This window comes from Aspergillus campestris, assembly GCF_002847485.1.
Source record: "Aspergillus campestris IBT 28561 chromosome Unknown P168scaffold_13, whole genome shotgun sequence".
NCBI lineage: Eukaryota > Fungi > Ascomycota > Eurotiomycetes > Eurotiales > Aspergillaceae > Aspergillus > Aspergillus campestris.
Genome location: NW_020194348.1, coordinates 736319 through 760311, shown reverse-complemented (window position 1 = coordinate 760311; position 23993 = coordinate 736319). Strand labels below are relative to the sequence as shown.

At 51.3% G+C, this 23993-nt stretch overlaps 9 protein-coding genes across 9 annotated transcripts; 6 read left to right on the top strand and 3 right to left on the bottom strand.

Annotated features, from left to right (window-relative positions):
- Positions 1-1815: 1815 nt before the first annotated feature.
- Positions 1816-3513, top strand: P168DRAFT_313258 (cytochrome P450; the record flags this gene model as incomplete). Its single annotated transcript, XM_024839647.1, has 3 exons — positions 1816-1831; positions 1924-2274; positions 2398-3513. The coding sequence occupies 3 exons, from the start codon at positions 1816-1818 to the stop codon at positions 3486-3488; spliced, it is 1458 nt and encodes a 485-aa protein (XP_024689538.1). The 3' UTR covers positions 3489-3513.
- Positions 3514-4423: 910 nt separating this feature from the next.
- On the top strand, positions 4424-6187 carry P168DRAFT_293326 (uncharacterized protein). Its single transcript, XM_024837790.1, has 2 exons — positions 4424-5677; positions 5742-6187. The coding sequence occupies exons 1-2, from the start codon at positions 4772-4774 to the stop codon at positions 5973-5975; spliced, it is 1140 nt and encodes a 379-aa protein (XP_024689537.1). The 5' UTR covers positions 4424-4771; the 3' UTR covers positions 5976-6187.
- Positions 6188-6665: 478 nt separating this feature from the next.
- Positions 6666-8833, top strand: P168DRAFT_242953 (RING finger and CHY zinc finger domain-containing protein; the record flags this gene model as incomplete). Its single annotated transcript, XM_024833832.1, has 3 exons — positions 6666-7757; positions 7819-8183; positions 8236-8833. The coding sequence occupies 3 exons, from the start codon at positions 6666-6668 to the stop codon at positions 8831-8833; spliced, it is 2055 nt and encodes a 684-aa protein (XP_024689536.1).
- A 792-nt stretch (positions 8834-9625) lies between these two features.
- P168DRAFT_293324 (IQ calmodulin-binding motif domain protein) lies at positions 9626-13264 on the top strand. The gene has a single exon (XM_024837789.1). It carries the CDS (start codon positions 10071-10073, stop codon positions 13044-13046), a length of 2976 nt encoding a protein of 991 aa, XP_024689535.1. The 5' UTR covers positions 9626-10070; the 3' UTR covers positions 13047-13264.
- Positions 13265-13318: 54 nt separating this feature from the next.
- On the top strand, positions 13319-15083 carry cia1 (iron-sulfur cluster assembly protein CIA1). The gene has a single exon (XM_024839646.1). It carries the CDS (start codon positions 13563-13565, stop codon positions 14868-14870), a length of 1308 nt encoding a protein of 435 aa, XP_024689534.1. The 5' UTR covers positions 13319-13562; the 3' UTR covers positions 14871-15083.
- Positions 15084-15153: 70 nt separating this feature from the next.
- kexA (serine-type carboxypeptidase kexA) lies at positions 15154-17610 on the bottom strand. Its single transcript, XM_024834639.1, has 3 exons — positions 17048-17610; positions 16626-16986; positions 15154-16561 (listed from the first exon to the last, which is right to left on the bottom strand). Exons 1-3 carry the CDS (start codon positions 17272-17274, stop codon positions 15236-15238), a joined length of 1914 nt encoding a protein of 637 aa, XP_024689533.1. The 5' UTR covers positions 17275-17610; the 3' UTR covers positions 15154-15235.
- Positions 17611-17993: 383 nt separating this feature from the next.
- P168DRAFT_330229 (SAM-dependent methyltransferase) lies at positions 17994-19166 on the bottom strand (the record flags this gene model as incomplete). Its single annotated transcript, XM_024841559.1, has 6 exons — positions 19064-19166; positions 18525-18937; positions 18450-18467; positions 18276-18386; positions 18106-18224; positions 17994-18050 (listed from the first exon to the last, which is right to left on the bottom strand). The coding sequence occupies exons 2-6, from the start codon at positions 18844-18846 to the stop codon at positions 17994-17996; spliced, it is 627 nt and encodes a 208-aa protein (XP_024689532.1). The 5' UTR covers positions 18847-18937; positions 19064-19166.
- Positions 19167-19879: 713 nt separating this feature from the next.
- On the top strand, positions 19880-20502 carry P168DRAFT_243243 (endosulfine family protein; the record flags this gene model as incomplete). Its single annotated transcript, XM_024833844.1, has 3 exons — positions 19880-19915; positions 19984-20067; positions 20122-20502. 3 exons carry the CDS (start codon positions 19880-19882, stop codon positions 20500-20502), a joined length of 501 nt encoding a protein of 166 aa, XP_024689531.1.
- A 1874-nt stretch (positions 20503-22376) lies between these two features.
- On the bottom strand, positions 22377-23771 carry P168DRAFT_243176 (ICE2 family protein; the record flags this gene model as incomplete). The annotated part of the gene is made up of 2 exons (XM_024833840.1): positions 22377-23180; positions 23250-23771. 2 exons carry the CDS (start codon positions 23769-23771, stop codon positions 22377-22379), a joined length of 1326 nt encoding a protein of 441 aa, XP_024689530.1.
- Between the last annotated feature and the right edge of the window lie 222 nt (positions 23772-23993).

Genomic DNA, 23993 nt, shown 5'->3' with positions numbered 1-23993 from the left:
CTTACTATTACCTCTATACCCATCTTATCAAGTACATATATATTAAGACATGTAGTATGGACAGAAGTCCTAACGTGTAGAAGTATATCACTTGATCCCACTAGCCCTGGGAGCCATGTCTCATATACATGAGCGATAACCCATGTAGTAACTTCTCCACGTGCAGATTCAGGATCTCTCTCTAAAGGAATAAGTTTTAGACACTTATCAAACCCTAATTGCTTAACACCTTTTCCACAGTGTGTAGCATGGATATCATGCTTGATTGTTTGGCGACAAGGATTGTTGAAAGTATAGATGACTTGCGCGCCTTTACCGCATTTAAATGAACATTTATCAGTCTACTGGACATAATTTAATCTTCAGGTGTGAAATAAGCATACTCTGGAGCAATTAGAAAATATGAAGCCAACCGTGCCCACGTGATTTCATCTGGCAACATTATAAGTGGTGTAATTAGCGTGGTCTTGCGTGTTCGAAACATATGCATCCTTACTATAGATCCTTCCACTAACTTGTACTAAGATCGCGCTATTGCCTCGTGGACTATCTACAGTGGGACTACTTTTAGCCCTACTTCCGCCATCGGTAATCGGTCCAACTTGGTGAGAGCCGACTAGTTCAACCGGTTTACTATTGCGCGCCCCGGTTTCAAAAGCGAAGAGCAAAATGTCGTTCAAGTTCCTGCGGGATGATGTCTCCCAATTTGTCGGGTGGCCAGCGGCAGTGTATACGGACAACGGTACCTATATATTTTACAGGTACCTGGTTCCAGAATCAACTCCATAAGCTCGACGTGAAGCATGTCAAGGCCCCTGTCACGGCCGCATGGTCCAACGGTTTGGCTGAAAGGTTGGTTCAGTGTTTAGTTCCTTCGGCATTTACGAGAAGCCGCCACTGACGCACCCGAGGCTTAGGCTGGAATGGGTCGGGTTTTGCGGTCCAGGCTATGTCATCGGGCTTTAGTTCTTTCGAAATCTTGCTGGGTCTCCAACTTCGCCATGTGGAGCAGTCTCCGGTCCAAGATCTGCTCGGAGGCGCCCTACCAGGCAGCGACGAAGCACCATCGGTCACAGCGGCATGTATCAGGACTACTCGAGTCGACGAGGCACCCCTAAAATGCTAAATTATTTCCAGCGATCCAACAGTCGCAAAAAGTTGAGCCCCAACTGCTCGACATATGTGCCAACATGACGTGAATTAGCGACCTCATTACTACGGGGCGAGTCATGCGGGGGCGGGGGGGGGGGGGGGGTTAGCTGACCTGCACCCACATACGCAGTGGGGTCCTGACAGAGATATACTCCACAGGGGCAGAAGTGTCGGTGTGGTAATTACAAGATATTAGGCATGGAAGGCTTAGATACTGTTACTCTGTACTGAAGAGGAAGATGGGTATCTTAGCATGGTTTTACACGTTATTGAGATAGGGCTAGTAAGCAGGACTGTTGCGCTGCCGGCGATAGCCCCCACGATCATAGATTCAACCGTCGTAAGTTTCTTCAGACGCAACCAGCCTTGGCAACTGCCCCTTCGAACGCCGAACACATCCGTTCATATTCAAAACTTTTGCAACCTCACTATGGATCCTTGATCTGGTACTATACTCACACTAGTGCCTCGTGGACTATACATGCAGTGGGGTCCTGACCAGGAGCTGAAGACATGCTCCATAGTGGCTGAAATGTCGCTGTGGGGCCCTCACCAACAGGGAAGTTGGATCTGCAGCATAGAAGAAGGGAAAGAAAAGGCTAGGTGAGATGCTACTGTGAGACACTTTCAATACTAAACGTTGAAATCAGATATAAAAGAAACATGGCCAAAGATGATCGTCCTAAACAAGGCCAGGACTGGTGCCAAAACCAACAACATCACCCGCATTACTCATGGATATGTTCAATATCGGTATATCCGATAATCCAGCGGATTCCCCAGGCCTGGTGTCTGGTCTTGTGAAAGATACCTCGCGCTCCTCGCTGTATCTTTTGTCGCTGTGCGCATGTCTCTTCCTGGGTGGATTATATCTCCGCAAGGCAGCCAACAAACCACTCCCCCCCGGCCCGTGTCCGCTTCCGATCATTGGAAACATCCATCAGCTTCTCTCAAAGCCTCTACCCGACGCATTATCTGAATGGCACCAAAAATATGGGCCCCTGGTCAGATTCCAATCCGGCAACAGACTCATGATCAGCATCGCCTCGGACGATGTTTGCCAGGATCTGATGGTGCGGAAAGGTCCTCTCTACAACAGCCGTCCCGACATTGTGGTTGCGGGTAGGTACGCCACTAAAGGCCTACACATCGCGTTGATGCCCTCTGGCAAGCAATGGCAGGCCCACAGACGCATCCTCGCATCCCTGACCACGGAAAATGCCTCCCGCAAGTACTGACCGCTAGAGGAGGTTGAAAGCCTCCAGGTGATGATCGATTTCCTCTCATCGGACGACTTCTCAGCGAGCTTCCGCCGGTACGGCGCCAGCGTGACCAATGCCCTAGGCTACGGGCGTCGACTTACCCACGATGACGAGGCCGAGTTCCATGAAGCTGAACAACTGGCCTACCGGCTGGTGGACGTGATTGTGGCAGATTTCCACTTTGCACTGGTCGAGATCTTCCCGATCCTCGACTACATTTTGGGATTCCTTGCACCCTGGAAGGCCTTCGGCAAAAAATACTACACTGAAGCAACCTCATTCTACTCCAGAAACCTACTCAAAGCCCAGTCCACCTCATCATGGAACTGGGTCAAACACAGTCTCACTCGTCCTCAAGCAAAGAACATGTCGACTGACGGGCTCTCCATGCTCTTTGGAACCGCTCTGCAAGCCGCTGTCGAAACTATTCCTTCCATCCTACGTGTCTTCGTGAAAGCCATGCTCCTCCACCCGGAAAGCTTGGCCAAGGCACAAGCCGAAATTGATCAAGTCGTCGGCTCCGACCGTCTTCCCTCCTTTTCCGATAAGCCTTCCCTCCCCTATATCAACGGTATCGTGAATGAATGCTGCCGCTGGCAAGCCGTGCTAGCTCTCGGTTTTCCACACAGCACCACCGATGACGATGAGTACTGTGGCTATCGCATTCCCAAGGGCACGATGCTATTCGCCAATGCATGGGCCATCGGCTTCGATGAGGGCATCTATCAAAATGCCCGCGACTTCCTTCCGGAGCGGTGGCTGGAGAACCCGGAGCTTCCCAATAGTGCGGCCTTTGGTTATGGCCCGCGCGTATGCCCGGGTAAGTTCATCGGTATGGATAGTTTGTTCATCAACATTGCCCGAATGCTATGGGGGTATGAATTTGCACATGGTGAGCGGAAGGTGACACTTTGGGATATCGATCACGCTTTCACCTCTAGCCCGCGTGATTTCGATGCCAAGTTGAGTATTCGAAGTGTCAAGCATCGCGAGACGCTGGAACATGCGCAGTCAGTTACGGAAACTGATGTTGATGGGATTCTTGCAAAGATCGGGGAGGATTTTCGGGCTTGAGGAGTTACAAGTACATTGACAAGAGTAGATTGCCCGGCGGTGCAAATCAAGTATATAAAATTAAAGATGCATCACAGCTAGTATAAAGAAGGAGTGTTTAGTCAAAAGTAATAGACTCTTGTAGCCGCCATGTCAATAGTTTATCACGACAATTTGGACTATGAGTAGACGGTGCGCATCGTTATACCGAGACTTCCCGGCTTCCTCCACGGTGCAGGCGGAGTTCTTGACGCCGATCACCAAATTCCCATAATCGATACTCGAAGAATCTCTAGGTGTATCACTAGAGGAAGGGACATCGGGGTTGTTGTCTGTGGAAAAGGATACCACTCGGCTATAAAAGATATCTAGGCGCTTCTGAGCTCTGTGGGTACCCTTTTATGCACTTCTTATATTGTGACATGATTTTATTCTAGGAGGCTTACTGCTTGCAAAATATTAGAATAAGAATTAGATTATCAGATAACATTCTGACCACTACAAAGTACAAACACCAGAACTTGATGAACATCATTGACTCATGGGAAATAGACAGTAAAGAACCCATAGTCTCATTTATTCACTGAATTATCCCACCTTGTAATATCACAGAGCCACCATCAGTGCTAGTAACTTGTAAGTGGTAACATCAGACATGGATAAACAGGATAAAACAGTTAACTAGTTATCGCTTGCTCTAAGTAAACCATCTGCTATATAACTATATGTACGGAGTATTATATATATATACCAGTACCACTTCAAAGCACCCCTTGAGTCTTGACTATTATGATTATTCTGCAGTATTCAGCTAACTTTTATTCTGTTTGCCAGAGTTTTTATCATGAGGTTTATTATTCATCTCTTGCTCTTCTGGGTATGGTCTAGCGCTTCACTGCAATCTTCTGTTTCTCTTTACGAAGACTATCTATCTACTAGACTCACCATCCCTCATCTGCAAGATTGCAACCACAGACTCCTACTTGATTATCATCTTCTCATGTACTCTCATGAGTCATATCTTTTACCCTCTTCCTATGGATTCTTTTTCTGGCGTGTGTCTGTAGGCGTTTGCTAGATTTTGTCGGAGATATCTAAAACCTACAAGAGCAAAGTCACAAGCGGATTATGATCTTCTAATGATCCCTATATGATCTCACTTCTAAATGTCATATGATTACATTCCAAAACTTTCACACCAAGTCCGCCTCTATCGTGCCTTCCACCTTTGTATATCATGATTATTGACTGTCATGTCTCTTCCCAAGTCCACATTGTCACGCTGTTTATCAGCACCACCCAATATGTCGGTTACTTCAAGATCTCGAGCTTTGGCGTCCAAAGCACCTATAATTGTTACTGGACCACACAAACCCGACAGCGAAGGCCAACAGGAGCTGGACGAGACCATCAGAATAATCAAGGCCCATCTCTTAAGCCGACATCGTGAATCCAGTATAGGAATCAAAGTCGATCATAAATCGAGACACTTCGGACAGGTCACCCAGTTTCTTGACAGGACTGGTGTGAGATACGACATCGACGACCAAGATATCCTGTTTATCTATGCAATGCCCAGTTCCATTCATCAGAGCTTGGGTATATTTGCAGTTTCATGTCTCAACCATTTGAAAAATGAGATCCTGATACCAGAAGAAGCAAGAAATCTCGAAGTCGGGGTTACCTCACTTCGTCTTAGCGGCAAAATCAAAGGTAAGGGTACCAAGCGGCAAGCATCAAAGAAGACCCCCGATCAGACTTTTTTTTTCCGTGATCCACAAACCCACTGCCGCTATCGTACCGTCATTTTCGAAGCGGGCTTCAGTGAAACACATGACGATCTGGTACGGGATATGAAACAATGGCTCTTACATAGTCGTGGCGAAGTCCAGCTTGTCATCCTGGCGGATATCAACGAAGACAAGAAACAGCTTTTGAAACAACAGAAGAGCGAAACCTTCAGAGACCATGCTGCTAAAGTCCTGAAAGATTTCGGGAATCCGCTTGGAAGAAGGAAACATACCGAGATTCTGATGGCGGATAATCGTGTTTATCAGGGAGACCGAGCCAGGGATATTTCCGCCCTGGTTGAAAGACTGCATCATGAGATTGATGATGTGGTGCAAGTGGAGGATTGGATTGGTCCAATTACTGCTGATTTGGAACTTTGGGTTCTGAAGGACTCTGAACCTTATAGAAGAGGCCGTGCTGTGAGTATTTCACCCATTATGATTTCCCTATGACTGCAAGCAAAGCTGACTATAATAACATTAGCGTGTGTTCCCTGGGCTGACCGGACGTTTGCCTCCTATTTATACTGGCGATATAATCCCTCTATCCTGCCAGGGTAGCTTTCCGAATTTCGATGCGTCACGGAAGCTCTATTTGGACCTTGAGGAGTTTCGATGTTGTTTACTTGATGGTATTCGTGATGACGCTGTTGAGCGCGCATATGATTTCGCATGCCCAAACAGCGAGGATGACGAAGAAGAAGATCATCAGGAGTAGCCGCGGGCGTGTATTACTCCCTATTTTTAAAATATTACTTAACCTTAATGATGGACAGCTGGGATGGTGTTTTCCCGTATGTTGAAAATAGGCCGGGTGTGGTTATTGCTAGTCGCCCGAGGAATGCTTGATTGGCTTTCTAGCAGTTGAATCCATCAATCAATTAATGTTCTCTTAACCAGTTGGAGCCCGTCTGTTAGGGCGATAAGACTTCGATTATAGTGCATAGTCAATTTCAGATTGGTTCATAATTAGTAGCAGCCAATGCCTTATAATCACGACCTTATAATTCATTAAAGACATTATGATGGAAGTAATCGCAAATCCTCGGGCTCGCCAAGGCCGGAGGGTCTGATCGAGTCACATGTCGAGGGTTCAGTGTTCCCATTCCGGCCCTTTGGTGGGCTTCCGATCATCCCACCCATCGGTTTCACTCTCTCCTATTTATAGTTGGGAAGTCTTCTCGACCAGTTTCAACCCCTCGGTGCCCCTTTCCCCGTCAAATGTGCACCCTAGCTGTCCATGCGCGAGCCCAGTAACTCGTTGCTAGTCGAACCTGCTGTTCGATCGAACCCAACAGATTCCCCGCGGCCTTTGGAACATGATCAAACCGACGCCCATTCGAGCATCGATACCGACCACTCCTCGGCGCATATCTATGATAACAATGAGGCTAAGGACATGACTGACATGGCCTCGAACACCAGACAAGAGGAGATCCCGATCATAGGCCAGCGCCAAGGTGATGCGGGATCCGAAGATGGCGCTTACCGCTTGGTCACCTCGCCGCGGTTCAATCCGAACAACCGACCGGATCATGACACCGAAAGGTCTTCGGCATTTACAAATACCGAGGGTGTGTTTGACCATGCGTCTGCTCAACCTTTTGACGGCTTTTCAGATGCGACACACCCGAATGTTTCGACAAGACTAGACCATGACATCGATATCCCCGCCTCCATGCGAAATGCGCCCCGACAGACCGATGCAACGATGGAAAGAGCGGGGACTCGGTCAGACGGTCGTTATGGAGATAGCAACAACAGTGGCCATTATCTTCTTCCAGAGGATGATGGGATGGGTGCTTTGAGAAGCAGAATACACGCCATTCGAGACCTACACTCCAGCAGCGCTGCGAAAGCACGTATGGTCCACGAACTAATGACGGAGAATTATAATGCTGTTCGAGATTTTGATGGGGATGAACAGTCGCAAAGGGCGCAGTCACCATATGGTCTACGGAGCGCAGCGTATCCCGGTGTTACGCACTCTTGTGGGAGCCACCAACCCTTCGATCAACCGTCTCTACACCCAGCCCTTAAAGCTTCGGACGCTCCACAGGATATAATATACCATTTGACAGCAGAAGACTTGAAGCCGACTTTTTATCCTAAGGTGGAAACGGCCTATCCCCTGGACGATGCCGATGATGCCGATACCGAAGAACTCGAAGATGCCTCCCTAGGCTGTCAACATTATAAGAGAAACGTTAAGCTTCAATGCTACACTTGCAAGAAATGGTACCCCTGTCGATTTTGCCACGATAGTCTCGAAGATCACCATCTCGACCGACCCAAAACAGAAAATATGTTATGCATGCTGTGTGGACACCCCCAGCCTGCCGCCCAGGATTGCACAAAATGTGGCGTACAAGCTGCACTGTACTACTGCAGTACCTGCAAACTTTGGGATAACGACTGCAGCAAGAGCATATACCACTGCAATGACTGCGGGATCTGCCGCATTGGACAAGGCCTGGGAAAGGATTTCTTCCATTGCAAGGTGAGTTGTCAAGCAAAGGATCAAGAAATGGGAAATTGGTTTGAAGCTGACAGAACCTTAGAGGTGCAGTGTCTGTTTACCAATATCGATTGAAAATACTCACCGATGCATTGAGCGCTCAACCCAATGTGACTGTCCAATTTGTGGAGATTACATGTTTACGTCTCCCGAGACGGTGGTCTTCATGCGATGCGGCCATAGCATTCATCAGAAATGTCTCTCTGAGCACTCGAAATCTTCCTACCGTTGCCCGATATGCAGCAAAACAATCACCAACATGGAGTCCACGTTTCGGAATCTAGACCGCACGATTGAAAGCCAGCCGATGCCTGCCGAGTTCAAAGACACGAGCGCCATCATATATTGCAATGACTGCAGTGCGAAATCTGTCGTGAAGTATCATTGGTTGGGTCTCAAGTGTGATATGTAAGTCAACTTTGACATCCTTAGGCATTGAACCTGGCTGACGAGTGTTTAGGTGTGAATCTTACAACACCGCCCAAATTCGACTATTACATGGAGACGCCCTTGAGTCTTCTGAACAGGAAGTCGAGAGTGCCAATCTATCAAATTTGCAAGCCAGTTCCCCGGTCGATGCCGGTCAAGCCGGTTCACCAAGCTTGACACCGTCCCGGCTTAGTACTAGCCCTGTCCCTGGAGCTAGTCCGGAACAACGATCCAGTGCTCCCTTATCCGCTGAGCCGAGTGGGCAGTTCGCCTCTTATAGCCTTACCCGGGACCGAGCCGTTTCGCCCGTAATCAGCAACTACTTTGGCATCCCTCCCGAACGTGAATCAGAGAGACCAAAATCAGCGTCCATCTTTGGGAGACGATCTTCCAACGACGCCGAGAAAGACGACACCGGTGAGCTCCGTTTCTGGGGCACGAGATTCAAATACAAATATGGATTCCTCAGTCGAGATGAGACAGCCGACAGAACTTCGGAAGTCGATAGCGACGGGGGGAGAGAGGAGACCGATATATCCGAGGCAAGTGATACTGAAGATGACAAAGCCGTGGACGACGACGATGACGACGACGACGACGAGAGTATTGATATCTTTGGACACCGGTAACCGAGCAGATTGTACTTGATGGAAGCCTGCGTGCTGATAATCAGGCGCAAGAAAACCTCTCCTGCACGGATTCCTCACTCGATCCTTCAGATGGTCTCGAGGGCATTAACTGTCGTCCATCACCGGCCGGTGATGACCAGACATGAAATGGGGGAAAGTGAAAGCTTTCGAAAACATAACTTGCATCCAGCCCAAGGGCCGGCACACTTGGAACTACAATGATACCCACGGCCAGGAGAAGCGAGGCTGACAGGTTCAGCCCGAGATACTGCCTGTGTGGTGCTTATGTGTTCATGGACCATCCATCATTCTAGACTTATGGCATTGGCATGTAACTTTGGACGAATCCGTGGTCCATGTCGACAGGAACGCCTCTAGCGTCACCGCAGAGCTAAGCAAGACATTCTCACGACTTTATTCTTACAGACTCCCCTCATCTTCGGTTGATCTTGTTCCTCCAGGTCTCCACCTTTGTATAACGGGATCCCTCATATAAGGTTAAGGATGGCTTAAGTGGTTGCCTCATAAGTCAGACCGTCTGGGCCGTGGCTTGTTGGATTGGACAGATAGGATAAAATAAAATAAAAATAAGAATAACAAACCTAAAAACCAGACAACTGAAAAAGAGTATATATTGACCTAGTCCGGAGTACGAATGTGAATACTTTCTATACTGATCAAGTACATGCTGATCAACGCTTATCTAAGCGTCTCTCCGGTTGCGGGTTTTCCCTTTTCTTTCTCATTCTTTGGACCTTCGATTACCTTCTTCGGAGATTAGTCGGAAGGGAAGGGGAAGGTCGATCTCTGGTTGCGTTGATGGAACCCATATATCTACAATAGAAGACATTCCCGAGAAGAAAGAACCCGTTGGGGATCTTGTGTGGCCTTACTCTTACTTCCTACCTATCACTTTCCACCTCTTTCTTCTGAAACGAAGCACGGATCTCCCCGCCGACCCTATGATTCAATCCTCGTCCTCTTACTGAAGGAGTTGCCTGCGCCCCTTCATCCCCCACCACACATTCATGGATGCGAAGCTAGGTCACTAATATAGAAGAGACCCGTTCGTTCGTTTGATTGGAATTCGCCTACTCGATCTTCTCCCGCCCCCTGAACAATACGTATATTCTGGCTTTCGCGGTAGTGACACCATCGCGAACTTCCCCTCCTTTGTCCGAAACCCCTTACGCTGGGCGCCCGCCACAACAAGAAAGCACCTCCAGAACGCTAGACTATGATCCGTCGCAACTCAGACATTGAGATCCAGCTGCCCGATGCTGGTCCGGCCATCGCGACCGATCCCTTGACGGAACCAGACGTGGAAATGCTGTCGGATGAACCGACTCTGCCTCTCAGCCTACCAGTCCACCTAGCCGCCCGTTTCTCGCGCAAGTCGAGTGTCGCCCGGCGATCCTCTGCTGCATCCTCTCGTCGCAGCTCGATTTCATCCCTGCATTCCCATCATTCGAACGCGTCTTCCCATGGCGCGTCCCCTACCGACCACATCGCGCAACACCTCCGGCGGACCTCCATCTTGGAAAGCCGGAAAGCGAGGTTTGCTGACCGTGCCTTGCATGCCGAGAAGGTGAGGTTGCGCGCTGCCCTCACAAAGGCTGCTACGAAGAACCTACAGCGGGAAGAGAGAGCATTGGCGGCCCACCAAGCTCGGGAGCGATTACTGGCAGAGATTACTGCCAAGTGCGAGGAGGAAGTCCGTCGGGCGAAGCAGAAAGCCGAGGATAATCGGGAGAAAAAGGCAGCGGAACACGCTCGCCTGCGCCTGGAGATGGCGGAGAAGTTCGCCGAAGCCGAGAAGAGGCGTGTGCTTTACCACCAGAGCCACCGTCGTACCCGCACCAGTAGTCTGCCGGCTACCGAGGAGAAGAAGATGACCAAGGCGGTGACCAGGTCACTCACCCAGGATGCGGCCGCCAGGACGATCCAGAGAGTGTGGAGGGCGCACTACGCCAGGATGGTCATGGGGCAGTTCCGGGGTCTGAACTTGACGCTGGACCGAATCCGTGACATGTCATTTGAGGATGTAGGAGCTCTCCTTTCCGATGAAGGAGTCCTGGCCACCACCGCCCGGGTCCTCCAGCTTTGCGGGCTGCAGGATATGGAAAGCGGGACCATGGGCGGGAGGGGTGCCGTCCGGACATTCCTCAGCAGCTATTTGATTGTCACGCACCCCACCGAAGTTCTGAGTAGCAACGGCGAACAGGAGCAGGACCTGATCGCCAAGGCTCGCGAGTTGCTTGGAGCATTTGAGCAAGTCATGCCGTTGCTCACGTCCGGCCACTACCAATCCGTGGCCGTCTCGACCGAGCTCCAGACGCTTGGGGAGGCTTACAATGTCTTCTTTTCTGCTTTTCACGCCTGGAAGACTCATGACTCTAGCGTCTTGGTGGAGATCATGTTAGCGCAGTTCGTCGAACTGGAGCTCATCTGGCAAACGGTCAAAGATGACCGGGCCGGTGGCGCGGCCGATGATTATTGGCAAGGTATCCGACAGAACCAGATCCTGCTTTTGGCCCGGTTGAAACGGCTGGCCGGCTCCGACCGTGCGATGCAAATGGTCCGGGGCGCTCTGAAGAAAGCCAAGCGAGAGAAGAAGCGCAATGCTTCCAAACGGGCGATTCCACGATCCGCGGAAGTTGCCCCGGCGTCGACCGAGGCGCTGACCGACAGCGTGGCCTCGCCGATCAGCGAAACATTCAATAATGTGGATAGTGCTGCGTTGCAAGAGCTGGACCGACAGCGGATATCCCCACACGAGCGGTTCACCCGTATACTGACTGCTCTTCCGGAAAACAGAGCGTTGGTCCATGAACTTCTCATCAACAAGGAGTTCAAGCTCGAAGAAACGCAATACACGGAGCCACGCAAGCAGGTCATGTCGCACATATGCGACATGATGCGGAGGGATGTCGATGCTGGCATGGGGACCAATTGGACTGTGGCGATGGCCACTGTAATCCAGGATCGATTGCTACGCTCACTTCGCCCCGGGAATTCCCTCTACATCCTGATCAGCGAAGTACTTGATCCGAAGCTGGTGGAGAGCCAATGCAGGGCTGGCGCCTTTTCCTATGAGAGTTTCTACGATTTCATGAACACCATCCTCCCGAAGCTTTGCGCGCCTTACCGCGACCCCGTGCTCAAAGAGTTTGCCGAGGACCAATCCGGAGACGCCATCGACCGGCTGGCAAGGCTCATGGGGATTATTGACCTTCTGTCGCTGGATCACACGAACTTCATGATCCAGGTCGCTGCGCCCCAACTCATCCAGGAGGCGCCTGGCTACGAACAGAGGACATTCGAAAAGGGTCTCCAAGATGGATCGATGACCCTGGGGAAGAGCCGACGCTTTTGGCGGACGCATCGCAAAATCATTGTGGACGAGTTGCGCAAACGGGACCCAGAAAATATCAACGGGGAGCCTCAACCGCCTGCGGCGAAGATCTATGCCCACGGCCTTGTGGATCTCGTCCTGAGCAATGCACCGGTGTCTGACGATCTCATCCCCGAGACCCTCGAGCTGGATCGCATGCGCTTGCGGCAGCTGCACGCGCAGGCATACCGGATTGTTGCCACGGCCTCCATTCTTCTGACCGCCAAGAACCTGCTCAAGAGGGATGTGCGGTCACACTGGAAGGCCGAGGCTGACCGGATATTATCCCTGGATTTCAACGATGTCCGACCCGACCGTATCCAGTCGATCTTGGAGTCCACCCATCCGATGCCACCGAGCGCGAGTGCTCAACTTGCGGCGACCATCCGGCGAGTTTTAGCGCCCGTTGCCGCGGCTTGTGCCGTGACCGACCCCTCCACGGCCGCGCAGGTTTCTGTCGAGGTGCCGAGTGAAGGGGCTAGGCAAGATCCAGCGTCGGCGGATCCGAGCAGCCATGCCGGCCCGAGTGCCTTTGCGGGGAACGCTTCCAGCTTCAATGACCCCGTTGCACGACTCATCCTGTCCCGTCTGCGCACGCATGTCCTGTCTCGACTCAACGCGTCGAGTGCCAGCGAACGGGTGCGAGCGACAACCACTGCCAGTCAGAGCTTGGCAGGAGCAGGGATGCCAGAATTCGTCAGTGAGGTTGGGAAGCTGACTGAGCAGTTGGAGAAAGTGCGCGAAGTAGACTGGCTCTGCCATGGCATGGTGTATGGGCGGGTGCTGGGTGATGGAGTTTCCCCGGCGCCTGGTGCGTGATGTGGTTGGTGGACTCTTAGGTACTTAGGGAGGCTTTTTAATTACTATACTAGCATATATCATGTTGGCTTATTGTTTATAACGGTGTTGTGTCTGTCTCTGATTGTTTGAAGATACAGCCAACGTATCGCGTGTATGGGATCAGGTTGTTTCAATTTGCGACGCCATTGAGTACTTCCGCTGAATAATGCCAATGGTAGTTTTGAGTTCCTTACAGCCAAAGCTGCATTTCTCCAATCGTCTCATCTGTAATATCACCACCTATAAGTATAGGTGAATGTACCTGCATGATGTCATCGTACCTTTCCTCATTACTCAGTTCCGCACCAGCTCCGGAATTTCTTTCCCCCTCCCACAACCCCACCAGATAGAGTGAGCACCGCAATTCTTTCAATTCAAGAGATAAGCGTCCAACAAGAAAAGAGCATATCTAGACAACCCTTATCCTCCCTTTTCTCTTCCTCTACTTCTTTCCCTCTCCAATTTCCCTAAGCGGAAGAAGACCAATCCACCACCATGGCACCAAGAACCAACTTAACCCTCTTATCAAACGTGACACCTCCCTCCCTCGAACGCGCCTGGCTAACAGCCCCGCACCCGACCCTCCCGATCATCGCAACCTGCAGCAGCGACAAGACCGTGCACGTGTACTCGCTCACGAACTTCCGTCTCCTGTCGACCATCTCCGGCGGACACAAGCGCAGCGTCCGGACCAGCGCGTGGAAACCGCACGTTAGCGGCGAGTCTGTGCTCGCTACGGGGAGTTTCGACGCGACGGTTGGGATCTGGAGACGGTGGGATGCGTATGGACAGGCTGGGGGTGACGGTGATGCTGGGTCGGAGACGCCCAATGGTGATGGAGATGATGGAGTGGAGAAGAAGCCCGAGGGAGCAGACGACGACGAAGAAGAATGGCGCTTCGCGGTCCTCCTCGACGGCCACGACAGCGAAGTCAAATCCGTGTCGTGGTCCCCGTCCGGGATGTTGCTTGCTACATGTTCGCGCGACAAGTCGATCTGGATCTGGGAGGACCTGGACGACGGGGACAACAATTTCGAGACGGTGGCTGTGATGCAGGAGCACGAGGGGGACGTGAAGTGCGTGGCGTGGCATCCTGCAGAGGAGTGTCTTGCGAGCGCTAGCTACGACGACACGATCCGGTTGTGGAGGGAGGATATCGACGATTGGGGCCAGGTGGCTTGTATTCGGGGGCATGAGGGGACGGTGTGGTTTTTGGACTGGGAGGCTGTGGAGAATGTGCCGCGGGGGGCGGACGATGCGCTGGCCGCGCAGTGGAAAGAGAGACACGCGCTGTCCGGGCCCCGTCTTGCTTCTTGCTCCGATGACCGCACGGTCCGTATCTGGCGCCGCCAGCCGAAAGAATCGCAGCAGCAAGCTCCGTTCGGCGGGACGGGCGTGCCTAGCATTCTGCGCCCGACGGGGACAGACGAGACGTGGGAGGCGGACACGGTGCTTCCGCGGATGCACGATCTCTCTGTGTACGCCGTGGCGTGGAGCAAGCGGACTGGTCTGTTGGCGTCGGCTGGCGCGGACGGCCGTATCGTCGTCTACGAAGAGCGGTTTGTGACTGATGCGCCGACATCCGATGATGCCGGTACTGCTCCCAGCGATGGAGTTGCCCCTGGGCCTCGCACGGAGTGGACGGCGATTGTGATCCAGGACGGCGCGCACGGCGTCTACGAGATCAACCATGTTGCGTGGGCGAAGCGCGCTGACCGAGGCCGTGCGGAGGGTCAAGATGAAGAGGTTTTGATTTCTACGGCTGATGATGGGAGCGTTAAGATTTGGGCATTGGGTGAATGAACCTAGAACACCAGGATATAGAAGTATCTGTTGAGTAACACGATTGATATGAGCTATATACGCAGGTCTATGGAGATTCATGCTTACCGCAGATAGAATGGGGTGGCTGTCTTCTTTTCTTATTCTACATTTATGGGATGGTGTTGGATTACTCTACTCAATCTCCGCCCGAGTGCATAGTATATAACCAAGAAGCGTTTGAAGGTTGTTGTTACGCAAGTCTCGAATCGTGCAAGATACGATGAGATGAGTGGGCGGGCCTACTCAATGCAAAATCCGACCCCGAAAATGAAGAAGGCTAAAATAAAAGTAATCGAGGCATGCAGCTAGTAAGCCTATGATTAATGACATGTACTATATAAAAATCATCCGCCGCCCCGCGAGCGTTGCCGAGAATGCTGTCTGTGAGCATCATCCTCGTCGCTGTCGTCGCCCACCGCGTAATGTTCCCTTTCGATCCCGGGGGAGTCGAGGTGGTCTAACTCGGCTTCGTCAAAGTCTCTCGCCTCGACATCGTGTCCCGAGCGTTTGTGTTGGAATCGCTCGAGGAAGGAGCTCCCGCTGATATCTTTGTGCCACACGCCCTTGTAGCCCTGGGGGTGCTGCCGGCTGCGCCAGATGAAGAATCCCCAGACCAAGACGCCGATGATCACGACTACGAGGGCCGCCTCGCCGGACTTGGCGTATGCCTTCCATTCTGTTTCCTTGATCTTCTCTTTCGCTTGTTCCTCAGCGGCCGTGCTGTTGGGATGGCCGCCGACGGAGGTCTGGGTCAGCTTCTCCCCGTCGATGCGCGAATCCGCGGGCTTGCCGCCGATGCTGGCGATGTCGACCTTCATGAACCGATCTAACATGTCCCGACTCTGCCGGGGGAGGTCGTAAGGAACCATGTGGCTGGCGTTGTAGAACAGCACGTAGGTGAGGTTCCGCGCGTACTGGTAAATGCCAGCTGGCTCGTCTTCGAAGGTCCAATCATGACGGGGCGCCCACACGCCGGACGAGGTCTCGAATCCGGTCCCGCCGTTCCAATGCATATTGTTGATCAGATGTTCCGTGCCGATGTGGTTGCAGATGAGGTCCTTATCGCCACTGAAGAGAAGGACGGGGATGCCGGACTCAAGGAGTCCGGGAAGGAGGTTCACGGCGGGCACGGAGTTTTCTGCCAGGAAGGTCCTGGAGACCGCGCCTGAGCATTCTTGCCAGCCCGACTTCTTGTCCGGATTGATATTCAGTGCTTGGACGACGTCTGAGCGCTGCAAGTAAGGCCCCACGTCCTCCAGATCGGTCGGCCAATTCATGCCGCAAGACTCCGCATCGTCACGGAGACGAACGTCATACATGTTGTAGCACTGCTGGTCAGAGTCCAGGGTCTTCCCAAGCAGCTCCGTCAGAACCGTTTCGCAGTCATCATAGTGGATCTTGTTCTTCTTGGCCTCCATGCGGGACTGACAAACGGAATCAAGGACTTCGAGGTTCTTTGCGACCCGACTGCCTTCTGTGATCAACCCTTCCTCGTACGCGAAGGTCAGGTAGGAAGGGTATTGCTCGGCGGGAGAAATCCACCCGTTTCCGATGAGGAGACCTTTGACATTCCATGGAGCGGAGGAGCGGGCATTTTTGTTGCGCTCTTGGATGGCCCTGGCGATATAAGGGATATGTTGACCGGCGTAAGACTCGCCCGACAAGTAAATCTGTCACGAAGTCAGAGATCGGTAGTATAGAGGGGAAGGTAGGAGGGAGGGCAGGATGACATACGTCGTCGCGTTCATACTCCGGAAACAGCTCAAAGAACGTGGTCAGGAAGGTGACGAAATGGGCGGCCATCTCATCCAACTCGTGGAGATAGGCGTTGGTGTTGGCATAGCTGAAACCCGTCCCGACGGGCTGATCGACAAACAGCAGGTTGGCGAACTCGTTCCACGAACCGTTGTTGTACGTCAGGGTATGGTTGTCCTCTAGTCGATACGGACCGACTTCCATCAACGCGCCATCCATCGAGCTGCACCCCGGGCCTCCATTCAACCAGATGACGGTGCGCTGACGATTGGCGATATGACGGTTCTGGAAATGCCAGAAGAAAAGGTCCCCGTTGTTCTCCGGATCTACCTCAATGTGCCTTCAGGCGTTCATGTCAGCGACGAGGTTCCGAGGACGGGGAGGGGCCATGTTGTTCTTACCCAGCATGCATCTTCAACAGGGGCCCTTCGGGGGCACCTGGCAGTGAGCGAACATAGTAGTCGGCCGCCGACTTAGCCGACTTGGCGGCGACCACGCTCGGGATTGACAAGAGGAGTAGTAATGACGCCGTCCAGGACAATAGGCCGGCCGAGGGAAAAGAGGATGTAGAGGTCTTTTGTTTCCGCGAAGCCCCGCGGAACGGTACGGGGAACATTTTCCTAACCATCACCACAATGCGGCCCAAGGAAGAGGCCGGAAGTAGAGTGTAAACGAAGGAGGTGAGGTAGGAGTCGGCGGAAGAGAAGGGAGGGTTGAAAGAGGAGAGAGAGTCGAGAAGGGGTCCTGGGAGATGCTCAAGGACACATTGATTATGTCGATCCTGGTCCAGAATTGTGCCGATCGGGAAGTGGATTTGAAACGCGACAGTCCGTGACTAAAGGGATAAACCAGATTGAATCAACCACGAGACAGCAATCAAGACAGTCAAGTCAGTCATGAGGAGAACTTCCCATCGAAGAGACTGCGAAGAAGAAGGAGAAGGAGAAGAGAGGAAAGAAACCCCTTGCGGACAATAAGGATGAATAAGGATGAATTAGTGATGGATCTCCCTAATTAATGATGGCGTGGCCCATGTACCGTGTACGGTATGGTCACCAGCCGAGATCTGTGAGGACTCTCGGCAATACTCCTGCAGACTGGGCGGTATTGTATTGAAATCGTCTCCTGAGGCGGCTCATCCTTGCCGATTCGGGGTATCTATAGCGCTTTTACGGACATCTTCATGGATGGGATTGATTGATCTAGGTCTTGCGGTGGATCTTCTTTGTTTTCTATTCAGGTCTCCTTTCATTCAGTATCATGACTCGAACAACTGGGATAGATCCGTGGCATACTGCAGCTTCCTCTAATGCCACGGAGACCATACGCACTCAATCTGCGATATCACTAGAACAGATCGTCAATGCTCTTTTCGGCGTCCTTTTTGATCAGATCCACCATCCCCTAGAGCTTGTCAGCGAGTGTTCATGACCCAATACGGAGATCTAGCAAAACACACCGTTGGCATGATGGGCTGTCCATCGTCTCCCCGGACATAGCGGAACGGCATCTCGGTGCGTTCATGCTCGTTGATGTGGATCTCAGGATAATCGACATATTGGATTTCCTCGAGGGGCACTATAGCTTGTCAGTCGCAACCATAAAAGTTTGAATTGGACACTCTGGGACCTTTTTCATGGACCACCATGCGCGTCACTCGCACGGCGGTGTCGGTCGTCATCTGTTTGGGGCCTAATCGCCTTCCTGCGTAGCCCTTTTTCCGCAATTCCGATGTGCGGTCTAAGATGTACTCCAGTCAATGATTGCACTGCAATTGGAAACATGCGCCTGCGTGATACTTACCGCGGGGAGGATCGTCGCCTTCAAACAGTCAGATCAGTTTTTTATATGTAAGCGTCAAGGGCTGAGGTTACATACCAAGAATGCCTCCGAACAGAAACACCTCGAAGTTATCCCCATCCGCAGGGCTCAGCTCAGTGTCTGCGGACGGGTCCAGCAGGCAGACCTTGGACTTACGGTCCGCAAAAATCTCCTCGACACTACGGTGTTCGATCCCAAATCCTTGGGTCGCCGCCAGGTCGGCCGGCACCTGCAAGGAAGACGGAACGGAGCTGAGAAGAAACCGGCTACCAGAGGCGTGGGCCTCGCGAGCAATACACCCATATTCCAGGGCCGACCAGATACCCAACTCGGGATCCAGGTGCTCGACCACGATGGTCACGGGCTCCTGAGCAACCATGACGCAATGGGGGTTGAACTGAATGGAGGAACAATACAGAGAGCCTTTTACAGGTAAATCAATATCCACCCAAATCACAAGTCAATCTAAACTATGATTCCAATGGTGCTGTTAGATTGTTGGGAGACCTGATATAACCCGAGGGAAAGACTTCCTGGGTAGGTCCCACGAGGAAGAAAAAAATGGCTAAAAAAGAAGAAGAAAAAGAAAGACCAACCGACTTGATAATTCTCAATACCGGTCCCTAGCAATAAGAAACGAGCAATAGACAGAGAAATAAAGGGGGGAGGGCTTCAAATCAACCGTCAAGAATTTGAAGCTTCAAGGTTTCAAGACGAAGTGATTTTATACAATGTTGGAGACTTGAATATGATGTGTGACGGATGGAGTTTTAGATGCGGTATCAGACCGTACGTGTATTGGACCCGGTCATATATGTTTCATGCGTATCAGATCTAACAGGGAATCAGAATACAGAGAATTGGTAAGAGGAAAACCAACCAGTAATTAATATAGGATTCGTAGTATCCATAATTCCTGCATATCGACTAAAAAGGATAGAATACAATACAGGTCGGTAATGAAAGTATAATTACCGTATTCTATCATGCGTCACTCCTCTTACGTACCAATAGTTACAGATCATGAGCCCAACTTCGCCTTCTTCTCTTCTTCCTCTTGCAACCTCATTCTTTTCTCGAATCATCATTTGCTATTTACCTAGTACTATCTCCACAAAATATCCAGCTGTGAACGGTCTCTGGTTGAAGGCTGTGATCCTATTGCTGTATTACCCTCGGATATCTTGACTGGTGCCCCTCGCCCTTGGTGGGGTTCTCTGACGACACCCAATTTCAACCTCTCCCCGCCTTGTCTATTACTATTATTATTGTTATTATTATCACATCAAGTGGGACTACAACCTCTCGATCTCCCTTGGTCTTTCTAGCACCCTTTTGTTTTCTCATATCCTATTTCTTGGCTTCTCCCATTACACGCTCTCGTCAATACTGCCGCTTGACGACTACTCGCAATGAATCCTCACCAGCAAAATAAAGTTGACACCAGCGTACGTTCTGTCCTGATCATGGTCTTCGCCTCGAACCACCTGGATTAACATCAGACCAATACGTCTAGTCTCTGAGCCCAGATGAGCAACGGCTCCTGCGCATGTATGGCAAGATGCCGAACAAGAAGGACCTCCTTCAGAACAAGTTGAAGGTGGGTGATCCGCCTCCTCCATCCTCCACTTCTCTAACATACGTTGGTCATTAGGAGCGTAAATACTTCGACTCCGGCGATTATGCCTTGAGCAAAGCCGGCAAAGCCTCCGACGTCGGCGTCACCAACATCGGTTCCCAGCATCCTGTCCCCGAGAACATCCCTCATTTGACCGCCACCTCGCCCGGTGCCAACAACCCCGCTGCGGCCAGCAATGGTTCGTGTACCAGTGCCCAAGGACAGCAGATCCCTGGCAGCATTAGCGGTCATCCGGGCTCCGTGGGATTCCAGAGCAGAAGCCCCGCCAAGGAGGGCAGCTATTTGCAGCGTGAGACGAGCGCCGAAGGATTTGAGAGCGATAACAAGGACAAGGACGCAGAGGATCCCAGTGTGAGCCCGCCGCCTGCTCGTGGTGGCGTTCCCATTCGACGATAGCGAGTCCAGGAGAACCCTCCCAAAATAACCTTCTCCTATCTTCATTTGGTCGTGTGTTTTCGTTTTCTTCATTGTGGGAGTCTTTTTCTTTTCTCTTCTCTTCTATTGTGTTTCTTCTCTTCTATCTCGTTTTTTCTATCTCGCTTTTCCATTCGATCTGTGAATTTGTCTTGCCGCTTCATCCGGTGGTTAGTGGCGTCCAAACAGCCCGGCGCTCTGAATCTATCTCTTCCTTTCTTATTCCGGGGAAGGTGTTCTGCAGGACGGAGCAAACCAAGATAACAACCGAGATCAACTGCTTGCGCTTGACAACAATCCAAGCGATTCCGAGCCGCTTCTGGGCTGAACCAAACCATCAATCCTTTAGCCAAGTCTGTCTTGAGTCAGATCATGTGTTTATGCTTATTTCCATATGTTGTGGTTATGTAGTTTCTCTTCCTTTACCTTCTGTGGTCATATTCAAGTCCTCTATCGTTTTTCATCAAGATTCCATCATCTCCCAGAATGCCTTTTATGGGAAAAAAACACGTCAATTATCTCGAACCGTGCAAACCGTCTCTTTCTTTGTTTTATAGTCACGATCCAACTTGACTTTGACTTTAATGTGTGATGCCCCAATTCTTACGAGCTTGCAATTTGACTTTATATATATTTATTTACCTATTGTTCATGGTTTATGATATGTGAATCTTGTATTTATGGAAGTACATTAACCACTACGTATATGCATTTACATATCTTAACTATCTTTCGTATGGCTTGAGTTTCGAAAATGGTGAGGGGAGGAGCTAGGCTAGGTGTATTGTACTTAGTTGATGATTGCCAGACGTTTACTCACGGAGGTTATGTATATCCTTCACTCAAACAAGCCCACATACATCACCAGGAGCGTTTTACAAAGCATAGCTACATCCACAGCAAAGGTGCAATTATTACCGACTTAGTATTGCGAATCCTCGTCCCCACCCCTCATTAATCCGGTATTAGATCCAAATACAACTAAATAGAAAGACAGCAATCACGAACGACTGGGTATTATAGTAACTGGCAGGCACGGATAGATGGATGCAAGGGCGTAGGCTGGTAAAGTAGATGGTAAACATCGGTATTGTAAATTGAACTCGGCAAAATCAATGTACGGCTAAGGGTATAACAGCGAGTTTGGGATCGCTGGATCAAATAAGTGGGGGTGAAAAAGGAAAGAAAAGGAAAAGTGAAAGACAGGCAAAGTGATGGATGTGTCCATCTGTCAAGTAAGTCATTGTAAACAAGCAAGAAAGCACAAAAAGGAGATTTTGATGTTAGACTTGGTCAAACTGGGGTTAAAGCGAGCATAAGGGAGTAGCCAGATGATGTAGGGTTGAATATATGGTCCGTTGATGCAGATCGTATCGTGATTAGATTATGGCACCTGGGATTCATATTTGTCTGGGGTTGGAGATGATAGACTGTCCTAACGTAGATTGTCCACGAGTCAATCCATTCGAGTGACGGGTAATCGACCGCACTGGTCTCCAAATGGCAGTCGATGGGAACGAGCTGGATTATAAGGCGTGTGGAGAGGTTGCCGGATGCCGGACGAGCGTAATGGCAGGACAAGAATTCGTGGACAGCAAAGGGTCGATACTGTGCTGGGTTCAGAGCGAGGGCACTGGAAGGTTATGATGATGCCTTGTTTACGATTGGCACACCGGCGTGAAGGCTGAGTATCCAACCAACCACTCGCAATGATAGGCAAATTGGCCCCACCAAGGGCATCTTCTCTGGCAGGCTAGACGGAGTATAGGGTGCCTTCCATCCTGAGCCATGGCGACAGTTTCGCGCAGCTGAGACACAGCTGGTGCCGCCATATAATAAAGGTCTTGCCACGGCGTTCAATCTGATTTCCAATGGCCAGCTAGGCCCGAATCCAGATCGTCGTTTTCACCGAGCCACAGCTCGACCGCATATAAAGCCATCGTGCAAGCGAGGTTGACCCAGCGCCAGAGGTTCCCCTCTCCACCTCCCTGGCTGCTCCACCATTCCCCACTGCCGCCCATTGCTTGCGATGTCGTCGCGAAATGCTGCATCAGGAGGCTCGTGTACACGGAGATGAGGATGGACGGAGCGAAGTAGCTCAGGAGGCCGAGCAGCTGACCGGCTGCATCAGAGTCATCGAGTGAAGCTTCCTGGGAAAGAGCGCGCGCGCCAGATTCTCGGACAGCCGGGATGATGCGAGTAGACGCATAGAGGACGCAGATACGGTATACGAGCGAGATGAGGACGGATGACGTCACGGCACTAAAGACCGCGGTGATCACATTGAACAGCGCGTGGATCATGGAGGGCAGCAGAGATAGGACATGCAACAGCGTGCCATAGGACGCCATGATGATTGGTGGCAGTGGAGGGAAATCCCCCGCTTGGGAAGGGGATGGGACCTGTTCTATCGGATGCGATGGCTTATAATCGGTGAAGATCTGGTAAAGACACAGCACGACGTATGCAAACAGTAGAGAACTCTCTACCGGATTGCCACGGCCGCTGCCAATGCCCCATGCGCAAAGAATCACCGCACATGTCACGGACACGCCAATCAGAGCAGCGTCCACATTGGAGATCTCGGGGAACTGCAGAACCCTCCACAGGAAGTATACCGAGCTCGAGATGACGGAGGCAGATAATACCAGGAGACCGATCTAATGAAAACATATGATTAGCTGGTTGAGCGCACGCAACGTGTTCATATTGTAATGGCCTGTACATACCATCCAACTATCACTGCGCCCACCGCGATTGACAAGCCAGCGAGTGATCTGTCCCGCAGCTTGAATGACCAACAAGCTGCAAAACCCCTCGACCAGCTGGAAGACCGGAGTCGACCATCTCAACAACTTATCCCAGTTCCCCAGCGTGACGGACTCCACCAACCCATCGGGACCAAACACCCAGTCCTGGATCGATGAATCGTGCGCTCTCTTCCCGCTAAACGTACGCTCCACCCACCCACTGTTGTTCTCCGCATCGACCGAAAAGCGGTTCAGCGACCAGATGAGGAGGATCGGGACCAAGACCCATTGCGTGGACTGAACGAGGAACACGAAGGAGGAGCGGAACCATGAGCGCGTCGGCGTGGTGAGTTTCAGGACGGACAGCAGAAAATAGAAGGTCGCTAGCGATAGTGAAAAGGCCAGACCGCATGTCTTTCCACCCACATCAAAGGCCAAAGGGATGGAAGAAACGGTGACGGTCAGAAAAAGGGCCGAGGAAAGGGCCCGTAAGAGCCACATTGGGCGATATGAGCGCGGAAAAGCTGGGCACGGAGAAGACGCGAGAGAACTTCGTAGAGAATCGGGCGGCGCAGCAGAAAACGGCCAAGATGGTCGTGGGAGGTTCAAGAGAGATCGATCGGTGAAGAAAACAGGGTTGACTCAATAAGGATAATCAGGGCGCATGGGAAGTCCAGGTCGGTAGGTAAGAAGGAAGATAAAAAGTAGACAGGAAAACCAACT

Bases quoted from the DNA above. Each gene is read 5' to 3' on its own strand.
- cia1 (XM_024839646.1), top strand. From the start codon at position 13,563: ATGGCACCAAGAACCAACTTAACCCTCTTATCAAACGTGACACCTCCC.
- P168DRAFT_293324 (XM_024837789.1), top strand. From the start codon at position 10,071: ATGATCCGTCGCAACTCAGACATTGAGATCCAGCTGCCCGATGCTGGT.
- kexA (XM_024834639.1), bottom strand. From the start codon at position 17,274: ATGGTTAGGAAAATGTTCCCCGTACCGTTCCGCGGGGCTTCGCGGAAA. The intron at 16,987-17,047 runs GTAAGAACAACA...GAACGCCTGAAG, and splicing joins CTGTTGAAGATGCATGCTGG to GCACATTGAGGTAGATCCGG. The intron at 16,562-16,625 runs GTATGTCATCCT...ACTTCGTGACAG, and splicing joins CGGAGTATGAACGCGACGAC to ATTTACTTGTCGGGCGAGTC.
- P168DRAFT_293326 (XM_024837790.1), top strand. From the start codon at position 4,772: ATGTCGGTTACTTCAAGATCTCGAGCTTTGGCGTCCAAAGCACCTATA. The intron at 5,678-5,741 runs GTGAGTATTTCA...TAATAACATTAG, and splicing joins CTTATAGAAGAGGCCGTGCT to CGTGTGTTCCCTGGGCTGAC.